At 43.3% G+C, this 12,621-nt stretch overlaps 1 protein-coding gene across 1 annotated transcript; it reads right to left on the reverse strand.

Moving 5' to 3' along the window:
* Nucleotides 1–902: 902 nt before the first annotated feature.
* On the reverse strand, nucleotides 903–11,993 carry LOC128721865 (zinc finger TRAF-type-containing protein 1 homolog). The gene is made up of 6 exons (XM_053815664.1): nucleotides 11,092–11,993; nucleotides 3,514–3,572; nucleotides 3,010–3,401; nucleotides 2,720–2,880; nucleotides 2,443–2,645; nucleotides 903–2,377 (listed from the first exon to the last, which is right to left on the reverse strand). Exons 1-6 carry the CDS (start codon nucleotides 11,905–11,907, stop codon nucleotides 2,350–2,352), a joined length of 1,659 nt encoding a protein of 552 aa, XP_053671639.1. The 5' UTR covers nucleotides 11,908–11,993; the 3' UTR covers nucleotides 903–2,349.
* Nucleotides 11,994–12,621: the final 628 nt, after the last annotated feature.

The raw sequence follows: 12,621 nt of genomic DNA on the forward strand, positions 1-12,621 counted from the left end.
TGAATTGTAATGCACATATTTTTACCTTCAAACAACCCACGGAACGTGCTGTCTCACAAGCCAGCGAACACACTTCACGAGGTTCCACGTAAAACCGATTTTGCCGACGAGGGACCCTTCTTCTTCACTGTTGTTCGTTAGCACAAAAATAACAAATCAGCCCACCAAGTTGGAACCGTGACAAATGCATGAAACGTCAGGCGCCACTCTTGACAGCGTACTCACTTGCATCAGCTGGCCGTTACGTTTTTTTTACACATGCACGAGCGACGTATTCAAAGCGCACGACAGTATGAACGTTTAACAAATCGGCAGTTAAGTTAGTAAAAAAAAGCAACTAGTTTCCATTACCATTATTTGTGTCTTTCACATCCTATAACAACAGCTGATTTATCAGTGAAATACTCATAATGATAATAAGCAATAAAATGAGCTAACCTGCTTTCAGTTTTATTCGAAAGAAACGTCTGTGGCACAGTAAGTAACGAAAATCATTGTACAGATTACACACTAATAAAATTTGTACGTTAGTATCACTTCATCGGTTGCGATTCACTTGCTGCGCAAAATCAACATCATTTTAGAGTTGACAATTATTTTTGAATTTATTTTTTCACGACTAATTATCATTGTTTCAAACAATCATTACACTAAACTCGAACCATGCTTTTACTTATAAAGTTTTATATTTTTTACTTTCTTACCACAATTTCCGTTGACTTAATCACTGCATAATCTTTTAGTCAGAGCGTTTGTGGTGTTTTGCATTAACGACAATAAATATTGTTTAATAAAATTTTGGATACAGGCATTTTAGCATTATAGAGCCTTTGCAAATATATTTGAATGAGGAATGTAAATATTTCTTTCGTACAAGCAAACAACAAACACCACGTTTTCCAACATTTAAAGAAACAAAATATATTCATTCTTACGTCGTAATAATTAGATGCATGACAGCTATAAGAGAATATTGAAAAAACTATGTTACAGTCAAAATTTGGGTAAGTTGGCAAAAAATACATATGAATATAAAAAGCTCTTGGGCACATCTTATGACCTAACGCGTTTTACATTAAACAACGAAAAAAATAAAATTGAGAAAACACATAGACACACACGCACTTGTACTTATCGCTTGTCTTTTGATGAAGAATATTTAAATCGACAGCTTTTACCGCAACAGTTTTATGAACGTAATGGAATTGGTTACGACATTCAACCATAACCGTCCATTATTTATTCTTAACACTTTCCATTGATAAGGAAGTTAAGATGCAGATCCATAGCTTCCTTTCCCATATAAACAGAAAAAAAAACTTCGCTCGTACTTTACGGGTATTTACTCAATCATTGCAAATTGTTCTTCGTCCAAGCTGTTACCAATCTCAAATCAGTAGCAATCACACTAATGATTTGCAATGTTTATATATCACACATTCCGAATTCATGTAAACTTACCATCGTCTAATATTCTTAAGTGCCGAGTGTGGAGATAGATTTATATTACTAGTAAATAGCTCCTTCCAATAACCGTAACAAGTATTAGCATAGTGAGATAGTAAAAGAAAACAAATCTTCAAAACGAATCTTATGAGTACGCCTGTTCAAATACCTATTTCTATCATTTCCTTCATAGCTGCATCATCTGAATCAAGCAATTTTGCTGGGATTCGCAGCGTTGTAAACTCTTATTTACCACTAATTATTTGCATGCATGTATGTTTCGTATAGTCGTGAAGATGGCAACGTAATACTAAACACTATTTGACGGTTTCTTCTCCGCAACTATTGTTCATCGCATACGGGCTACAGAGCCGCCCGCCCGTTGGTTCTATTTTCACTATTGCTTGCTATAGCACAAGTAAGTATGTGTTTCATTTGTATATCGTTTCGTTTTTCTTGCTACAAGTTGATCAATCGCATTATGCTATCGACATTGTGTCTTTGTGGCAACTTTTACAACTCAACAGGATTCGCGTGCTGATTACATTGTTGGCCCAACTCGTATTGGCACAAGCGTGCCCTCGAGAAATTTGTAATGTAATGTGTAATATAAAGCATTTAGTCTAATGTTAACGAGTAGTTTTGTTGAAACAAACTAAAGATCGCGCATATTACATTAGAGTTTAAAAATATACATTTATATCAATGAAATAACGCAGCATGTCTAGTAATGTATATACGAATGACATTGAATTCAAGAAAAGGTATTCCGAAATAAACACGTACATAGATGCGTATATCAATTATAACCAAACATTTGAACAGTAAAATAGTTTTCTCTGTTGCGTCTTTCTGCACGAGCTCCTTTGCGGCTGTTGCGCATGTATAGTGAAGCTGCTCGTCTTACTTTGAAGCCAAAAACATGATTAATCTACAAGAAAAGGTACTTAAATCTTCATATCTCATATTTATACGACTAGTTCACACGAAATTTACCTGAAATTAATTGCTTTCGCCGCAAGTAGTCTGTTACATTCGGTAGTATCCGGCAAAGGCAGCAATTTGAACGGGCTTTCCGCTTCCGTATCCGCGAAATCATGCTTGTATATTTGCGTGTCAACCTTAATGTCCGAGAAGGGTCCTCGAAGCACGAAAAAGTGCATCGGCAACGGGCTCGTTGTCTTTGATTTCAGTATGAGCTGGAAGGTATAGTGAAAGGTACACAATTAATATCCTAGCCTAGTGCTAGCGCAAGTAGCTGCTCCATTTGCACCTGATAGGTTATGTCGCGCTCGCAAGACTCGTGTGGATCACGCTGGCTTTTGTTGATAATCGCCTTCACTACCCACTGGTGGTTGAAAGCAGAAAAACGGCTTGTCTCGTAATACAGACGGTGCACGTACTCATCCGTTCGGTACGGTTTTAGTTGCAAATCTAAAAGACAGAAAAAGGAGACACCATCATCATCTAGCGTCCTTCGAGGATCGCAACTGCGTTTCTACTCTCGTTGCGGCTGTTAGTAGCACATTTGTAATGTTTGTAATTTGCACCACATTCAAGTACCATTGAAAATGATCTTCTCATAGCTCAGCAAGTCGATCAGAGTGAGGAAAAGCTTTTTATCCTCTGCGGCCTTAGCGTCGTGAGCATGAAGAGCGACCATCACATCGGCGCCAGATTTTCTCGGGTGAGAGCAGTTTTCCTCGTGGGACGACACCTCGTGTATTGGGCCGCGCCATTTGCAACCAATACGAGCAAATTTGCAATCCGTTGGCCGATCTTCGCACTCAGCCGTCTCGTGGTAATCGATCGATTTGTTCGGGTACTCCTTGCTGCAGTACTGACATTCTGCTGGCAACTCGGACACAGCTTTCTCCACCGCTAGATTGCGTGATGAATTATTCTTGCTGATCTCTGTGCGACAGTTCGGGCACGTGGCGTTCTGGTCGCGAAGCCTATCACCAAACGACGATATTTATGATAAAAAAAATGATAGCAATGATCGTGTTAGCATATCAGGTTGATCGTGTACCAGATGAGATCTGATGCATCAACCCTAATACATACCTGCCGTCTGCCAGCAAGTGGGTGAAGCATCCAGCACACATCAGATGTCCCATGGAGCACTGAAGGAGCGACATTTTCACAATAATAAAATAAATAAAGCAGAGAGGAAAAGAAATAAAAAAAAACAAAGAAACATATCGATTAGCATCGTACGGTCAAATACATGGTCATACGGTCAAAGGCTGGTGCTGAAAACGATTTGTGATGGCCTTTTTTTCGTGTTGCTGAAATTGGCTACATTTGTTTTTATTTCATATTATAGCAATGCATTTTACACATCACCACCCGATATCTTTCGGCAGACAAATGATATGAAACTAAACATGAGCCAATTCAATACTTTACAATAACATCGCTGCAATAAGAGAAGAGAAAGAGAGAAAGAGAGAAAAAGTAGAAAACCCTGCAAAGTGTACGTAAAACGTTGATTATTTGATGGTTTTAAAAGAAACAACACTGCTCGCGCGACGATCTGAACCATATTTCAACAATTCTAGCAAAACATGTGTGTTCGTTTTTTTTTTGAGATTTTTGTAAAATTATGACTGACTGCCGAAAGGAAAATCGCACGAAATATAACACATACACACGCACGCACACACAATTTGCAATCATTCCAGACTCGATTCCATACAAAATGGTCCCATTTATATATATAGTAACGTATTTATACATGCGGCTACAGAGGCATTTCAGCCAGTAGCATTAGCTTTCGTTAGGAAGTAGATTTGACGAAACTAAACCATCCCCCCGTTTTTCCCCGTGCCCCACGATCTTCACCCGTCGAAGAAATTCATTGCCGCCCACCTCCTCCCCCTCAACCCTTTCCCAAAACCCTTGTTCCCATGCCAAAACATACACAACCTGTAGGGGAAAAAGAAAAAGAAAGAAAAAGGAAAGACAACTGGATTAAATTTGTTTTTTTAATGTTTGCAAACACCCCAAGAGCTTCTTTTTATACCCTGGTGCCCAGAAGAAAAAACAACAGTTGCGGTAAGAATAATAGTGGAGGAACACATTGTACCTTCTGGCTATGTCAGTTTTACCTACTGTTAATAGTGAAAGTACGGGTCAACGCTGGGTTTGGGGTTGTGATTTCTCAAAGCAAAAAATAGTTCTTTATTTGGTATGAATCTTCACAACCCCCTTTCGCAGGGCACTTTTATTCGGACGTTAATGAGCACGGCTACGGGAGGACCGACAAACACAAGGATCGAAGGAGTTTTTTTGGTAAAGAAAACAAGTCTCAGTTGTGGTTTCATTGGCTCTTGCTGCCTCTTTTCCTTTTTATCCTTTATTTTATTCTTTTTTTAATTTGCTCAATTTGCACTTTGTTACACACAAGTGTTACACAGGTTGTATAATCTTTTGCACTTGGGTTTTTGTCGATCTTTTTGTGTTCATTTTTCACTTGTCAACTTTTGGTTTGTTTGTTGTTTTGTTGTACTAAGGTATACTAAACAATTTGGCACATTTACAACAATTCCCACGATGTATTTTTTTTTTCGTACAATTATAGCCCTCATTTGAATTTTTGTTTCTCGTTTTACTTTCCCTTTCAAAAGCTTTACTTTACAGACTAGATCATTGTGTTGTAGCTCCCTTCAGCTTAGAACCTTTACTTGAAACGCATGACAACATTCAAACACAGAGCTATTAGCTAACCGTTTGAGAATAAAATCAAATTTCCACTTACACACATCCTAACGGGCTCTAAAAATATATATACACCAATAAACCAATTAGCTCGCCACAATCACTGACTTTCGAACGTAGAGTACGTGTCATTCGAATATTTGCTTTTTAAAAATTAGACTGCTTACACTGTTCCGCCCTCGTAATCAAACCACTGGGTTAGACAACATTTGACCAGCTTTACCTTTACTCCATCCTAACAGCTCTGTCTCTACAGCTCCTGTCGCTATTTGCAAAGAAAAAACCCTCGCACAATCATTTAACTCGTTCTCTCTTCTCTTGCTAACTGCTGCAAAGTCTTATTCTCGCTGTCTCTCCGATTTGCCTGATCGCTTGCTTAATCTAGCATTTCATATTCGTCACTGAACTTCCGATCCACCATAAAACTGATTCGTATCACTAATAGTCTCACCACGTTTTGCTTTTAGACGCTATTTGCTGCATATGTCGCACCTTTCTAACACTACTTCCTTTCCTAGCACACACACTCGAGGTAAAGCACATTCTCACACATTCACTCAGCCATCTTGCCATCAGAATATGCAAACAGATTCAAGACCCACCTCGCAGCTGAAACACATCGTCATTCCAACCAGTGCATTTCAATGATGCAAAAAAAACTTGTGGTAACTGCTTCAGCCTAGACTTGCGCAACTTCGTCAACTCTAGTCATTCTCGTCATTCAACCGACCTTTGGTCGATAGAGCAGAGATGGAGAATAAAAAAAGAAACATCTCTACTATCCACCCACACCCACCCGAGCACGCACACACACGCACATACACACAACAACACAATAAAACAGCTTGAAATTCAACCCCAGTTTTCAACAATGCGCGCTAGAAGGGCGCCTCCATCTATCAAGGGCAACGCCATGCGCATGGAGCTGGTGGGCAAACTGGAAATACTGGCCAAAGATATGCTTGCTTTGTTCGACACCAACGCGACCTTGACTGTGCCCCACTTGAGCATTGGTAAGGAGGGGAGGGGAGGGGAGGGGGGATGGAAATCATCGAGCGGAAAAAGATGATGATAATGCACGAGGTGGTGATCACTTGACCGATCGACTGCCCTAAAGCAGAGAGATGAAAAGCGAGACCCGCCTGTTAACAACTTGACGCATCTCAACGAGGCAGTTGGGTTTTATCGACGATAAACTCTCGAAACTCAAGTACAACACGTCGACCATCAAGGAAAGGCACTGAATGAACTCTGACTGAATCCCAGCGGCTAGCAATTCGAAATATGTCTGGTTACTTCCGGATGTTACCACGGATTACCATCCGTCGACTCTCAATACAATGGTGCAGCTTCAATGAACATAAATTACGGTCGGTTGCGAAACAACATATGGAATGAATAGCCGTGGACCTGGGCTTATAAGTGTCAAGTTCAGTGACTATGACAATGAATGCAATATAAATCCGCTGTTGTGGGCCACACAGTCATGGTAGCAATGTTGCAAAAGGTAGCACAAATCAACACAAAAGGTCTTTCGAAAAACAACGCACCATGGATCAAAAGGGCCAATCTCAAGGACAGTTCTGCGCCCTAACCCACATTGCCTTAGAAATTCCCTCAATACAACAAACGCACGAAATTATCCTATTGCGCTTGCCCGTTCGCTATGCTGGCATTGAGGGTTATTAAACTCGATCGATCGCATCCACAGCAGGGCAACGGTTGATGATGATCAAACTACCAGTAGCAAAGAATCACAAGAGCTACCCAAGAGGGGAACGATGGCTTGAAAAACAAACATGGAGGCGCATTAGACTACCGTCAATCCAATGAATCCATTGTGTGGCCAATTACAGCAGACCAAAAGTCGGTCGTACGTAGCAGTACAACACCGTATGTGATGACGGTTGCTTCACCATCCTGGTTTCGAGCACATTCCAGCCTTGAAGCTGGGCAAAGGAGCAACAAACTACATCGAGTAGATGGGGAGTAGTGTACACAATAATAGCAACCACGGTATGAACCGAACCCGAAACGGTGTACAGACGTTTCTAATAATAGAGCACAAATAGAAGAATAAAATACTTTGCTCCGTATGGCGGAGGGTATTTCTCCACCGGAGCATAAAACACACGCTTTTGTTGGCATCAGACTCCGACAGTTCCCGGTTCTGAGTGGTGTGTTCGATTGCTAGGGTGAATCTACCACATATGGCTTGAAGATGCCCTCCAGCAAAGCCACGACAAACAGTGGGAGAAAAAGGCACACCCAGCCCCAGCCCAGTACCGGTTTCGGGCAGTCATTTTGCTGACATCACCTTCTCTCGCGGTTTAGAGCTTGCCTATTTTGGGAAAGGAATCTCAAAACTGTCGTATTAAAATCCTGTTAGTTTGATCGGTTCGTTCGGAAGCAACTAAGGTGCCACTGCATTATGCAATTACACGAAAGCAGAGAAAAAAAAATAGACCAAACAGCAGGCAGCGAGGCGTCACAACGTCTGGCCCAAGGACATAAATGGGTCATCGCATCCGGTTTTACAAATGTGCTTAGATCTCCCCCACTCATGCACCACCATTCAGGGTGAAAATTCATCACCAATGGAAATGGATTGAATGAAGAGGAAAACAACGAAAAAAAAGATGGTGGAGCTGCAGTAATTGCGTCGTACCTTTTTTGCACTATTCTTTGTGCACGCGTCACCAACCAACGCACACTAACGCGACCCGATCGCTCGCTTAGACCAGCTCAAAACATCAAGAGTATCAGTGAATTTGACGCCCTGCGCGTACCATTTTCCGGCCGTTTTTCCCCCACCCCACACTGGCAAGCAAGCGAAGGCCCACGAATCAGCTGTTTCACGTTCATCCCCTCGGAAGCTACACAAGCTTGCACACGCACACACCAGCACACAGGCATCGGAGAGTTTAACAAGCAAACAACAAAAAAACAGCCGCTAGCTACTGCGCAGCTGTACGAAAACGCAGCAAAAACTCACCATCGTACTCCACCACACCACCACCACCATCATGTGTTGCTGCCCTCGTAAACGTTCCCCTTGCTTTCACTCATGGCCTCCTTGTGGGGCGCCCGTTTATTGTACAGTTTGCTCTCAACCGCACAACACACACACATACACACACTCCTCGATGCCGTTGTCATCCATTTTGCCCGATGCACTTGCCCCAATGCGAGAAGACGGCAAGCGTTTTACCCCATCGATGTCCCAACACCACATGAAGGGCCCGTTTCTGGGGAGCCTACTGTACACTAACACCACTGTACGCAGTTTTGCAGTACGCATAAATTGTTACGCTCGCGAGGCCTCGCCGATTCCAAGAACACGGATTCCCGTTGCTCGATCAGCTGTGTGTGATTCGGGGCCAGAGAGCCCTAGACATAGGCGAATAGCGAATCGAGGCAGCAAGCAGAGTGATTCATTCACGCACCAACGAATAAATTTGCAGATTTGAGTTTACCGTGCAGCGATCTGGTGTTCGATCTTGTACAATTATCCTCAGCTCAGATGAATAATAGTACCAGTAGGCCGTATTTAAGGCTGCTGGTTCATTCAGCCGAGAACAGGTTAAATATGGCGGATCTTTAATTTTTGTTACATTCCTCAAAATTCCCCACGGTCAGCACACGCAAAAAACATTGTCACTCCCCATCAGGGGGATGAACAGGCGTGACGAAATCCGAAAGCAGCACCGAATAGTGAGCCTAGAAAAGCTGGGAAAACTTGGCCTCGCCAGGCCACCAAGGCCTGCACCATCGTTGTGCGCATGTGCCCTTTGCGAGATTTTTGTCTTTCCCATCTCGTCCGTTCCGAGCAGAATTGGTTTGTTTTTAATGTAGCAAAAATATGTCCACCTTGGGCTTTGCGTTTGCGTGAAATTATGTCTTAAAATAAGTCGCCAGAAGGAACAGAAAACCGTAAAGGATAGCGTAGGGATGTCGTGCAACAACGCGAAAGAAAGACTCACAAATCCTCTTCGTGGCGCTCGTTTCACCCTTTTTCCCCATGGGGTCACAACATTTATCGATTGCTGGTATGATATTTTCTGCCTTGCCTTGTGTTTTGCATCGCCACTTGAGAAAGCAAACCGCGAGTACGCGATTTGAATGGAAAGGATTTAGGTAGCAGCCTGTGCTAAAAACGACTACGAGTGGCGTTGTCAAAACGTCAGCCAACTGTCGGTGGCCAAATTTGCCACGGGGCCAAACGGAAACCTGAAATTGTTCCTCCTGGGGCGTTGTTTGCCGATTGCCCGCTACAATTAGAAAGTCCTATCGATCCACACACACACATACACACGCTGACACGCGCGCTCGATCATCACCACGAGCTGGTGGAAAAGAAACGATCAATCATCCGTTTCAGCCTCGCTTTTCTCGTCCATCAGTCGATTTGGAAGCTGGCTTCGTGTGGAAAGGAAGGGAGTTTGGGGGGTCGCTTTGTTTTGTGCATTGTGATGAAAGTTTTTTTTTTGCAAAAACACATCGCGCCCCAGACGGATCGATAAGCAGTGCTACACAATTTGTGCCAATGCTCTAATTTGCCACCATGCAATGATCGAGGAGCTAGTGAAAATTGCATCGCAAGTGTATTGGTTTCCAGAAAGGAGATTACACCATGCACGCATGACGCAAATAAAGCTCACCTGCAAAGTTGCAGAAAATCATTGATAAAAAAAATTATGCTAAATAAACACAAGAGGAAATCAACATTTCTCGGTAAACTCCCAAAGAAAAGCAACCTTTGTTGGCGAAAGGCAACCTCCCCCCGTAGAACAAAATCGCTCGCGAGTGCGTGTCCACTAGTTTTACTCGCCCATATTTTCAGTGCTATAGCGCGACAGCACTAAATATAAACTATCTGCGGCACGTGTCTGGCAGATAGCATACGTAAACGCGACGCTACACAATCGCCCCACCCATTGGGTGAATTTAATTGCCCGCACGGAAACGTCAAACATCGCGAGAGCCAGTGAAAAAGTTTGTCCTCCTCTTCAAGTATCTCTCAAAAGCTTCGGAATGCGAACCGTCGACACTTTGACTGAAGCAAAAGACGTGTCTTATCGGCTCTGCTAATATTTACATCCGATGCACACCAAAACAAAACAAACCTACTGCCTGTAGGTTGTTCCCCGGAAACAAAAATACGCACACACAAAAAAAATGACACCCGACCGGAAATCAAACATTCCACACACCCGTAGGACTGTTTGAGATGTTTTGTAACAAATTTGTGCTACAAAAATGGGTTTGTAACTTAAACTCTACACCTGAAACGAAACATAAACATCTACAGCGGAAAGGGTGGATTTTGAGAGAAAGAGAGAGAGAGATAGAGCCAAAAAAAGAGAATACAAATCCGCACGAATGTCACAACATAAAAAGGAGGGCATAGAACTAAAAAAACCGCCATATTTGAATTTGAACCATGATAGAAAACCGAGAAAAAAACATCCAAAGAAATGTAATCCAGAGAAGATGAAATTTAGTCAAGAAAAATCGAAATCATCGAATGTTTAATGATTTCGCACGGTTTGGTCAATTTTTTTTTTCGGGAAATAAGCAGTTTCGCAAAAACAAAGGCACCAGAAGTAACATTTAAACGAATGTCATATGTTTGGGGGGGTGGATAAATAAAATAAAATGTTATAAAAGCAAGAAACAAAAAATGTAATGCGAGAGAAAAATAGCCAACTAAAGATGGCGAAAAGACAAGGAGGTGCGTTTAAATTCGAGTCTGCTGTTCGGAAACAGACAACAATGTGGAAAAAATGGAGCAAGCTGCTTCGAATCAGGGAAATAAACTAAAATTAAACATCGGGATGATGGGGTGGTTATTTGTAAGAGATAGTTCGATACGACGTAAAGAGAAAAAGGTTTCGCTTATTTGCTTAAAATTTCATTTACCTGGTACATGGCGGTTCGCGGTAGATCCAGACACACGGCACAGCACAGGATGCCTCCGAGACGGAGTTCCAGCTTTTCGACCTTCGCGTTGGGTTTGTCGAGTTTTTTACGCTTTGCTTCCGGTTCACCACAGTCACCCTTATCGGACCGTTCGTCCCCGGGCCGGCCATGAATTGTGGCCTGCAGATTGCGACTGGTCGGGGCAAGCTTTGGAATTTCGCGATGCAACAACTCGAGCGGTTGCTGCTGCACTCCGGACGAGCCCGAGGACGAGCCTGCCGGTGAAGCCTGCGTCATGATGGAGGGTGCCGAAACGGCAGAGACAGAGGACATTTGTGAGCCAACGACGGTGTTACCACCGGAAGAGGAAACCGTCGAGGACGACGATGGTGCGACGGTGGCCGACGAGGACGACGGTTGCTGCTGTTGCTGACCGCTATTGCTCGATATGGCGGCCCGATGTTGGGCGATGTTAAGCATCTGATTGAGCAGCAGATCAGAGGCCAGATTCGTCTGGCGTGGGCTTTGACCACTCGCTGTGGCACTGACCGAAATTAGCACCGTTGGTGTGTTGCCACCGGAGCCACCGGGGGCCACCTCGATCGAGCTTGTTGCGTTGGATGACGACCCGGAGGACGTGGCCACAACTGGTAACGTGGATGAGGATGAGGACGAGGATGAAGATGATGACGAAGAGGACGAGGATGAGGCGGAGCCACCCTGGTCACTCGAGCTCGTCGAAATGTTACTGATAACGTTTAGATTCATCAAATGCCCCGAACTGACCGTGGGCGATTCCACCAGACTGTCTGCCATGGTAACAGTGATATAAAGCCAACAGAAAACCGAAACAATACGCACGAATAAGGTCCTTTTTTTGTGTGAAAAAAAAAAACTAATCCAAATCCACAAAACACTTAGCACAATCTCTCACTGCTGTGACACTACTGGAATATTCTACGGCGATGCCTACGCTAATGCTCAAACCTACTACGATTGTCCTTCACTACTTGCACGAAAGTTACGTCAAAAGTTCCTTCACTATGCGAGCGGATTTGATCGACACCTTAAGGGAGCCTGAATGCCTGGAAACAAACAACAAAAAAAGCGAACAAAATTTTATACTTCCGTCGTGTCACGTTTCTCTTCCTGGAGCGGTGTCGTGTTCTTGGAGTCGTGCCTAGGAGCCTAAAGAGGCTTTGCAATGGGGACTCGAGTGGGCGGTTGCAAAAAGTGAAAGAACCTTGAGGCGTTGCCACACACTTGAAGCCTCTTCGACGGGCTTCTTTGTTCTTGAGGCTTGTTGGCTATTTTCCGTTCGTCAAGAAGGAAGCCTTGCCGTTCCTTTGGCGTGAAGTGGTGTTGCAAGCGAAACGCAAGGGATAAATAAAGGGAAATGTGGTGTCCCCATTGGTGCTGACATCACGCACGCGCACCAAAAAATCGCCAGCACTTTTGCGAGCCCTTTTTGAAGTGCTTTTCAGCGTTTTGCTTTGCGTGCGAAACCAAATAGAGATGCTTTTCTTCGCT

The sequence above is a fragment of the Anopheles nili genome, chromosome 2 (assembly GCF_943737925.1).
Source record: "Anopheles nili chromosome 2, idAnoNiliSN_F5_01, whole genome shotgun sequence".
Classification (NCBI taxonomy): Eukaryota; Metazoa; Arthropoda; class Insecta; order Diptera; family Culicidae; genus Anopheles; species Anopheles nili.

Excerpts from the sequence above, each read along its gene's own strand:
- LOC128721865 (XM_053815664.1), bottom strand. The coding sequence starts at position 11,907 with ATGGCAGACAGTCTGGTGGAATCGCCCACGGTCAGTTCGGGGCATTTG. Across the intron at positions 3,402-3,513 it reads CACTTGCTGGCAGACGGCAG|GCTTCGCGACCAGAACGCCA; the intron begins GTATGTATTAGG and ends GTTTGGTGATAG. Across the intron at positions 2,881-3,009 it reads TGAGAAGATCATTTTCAATG|ATTTGCAACTAAAACCGTAC; the intron begins GTACTTGAATGT and ends TCTGTCTTTTAG.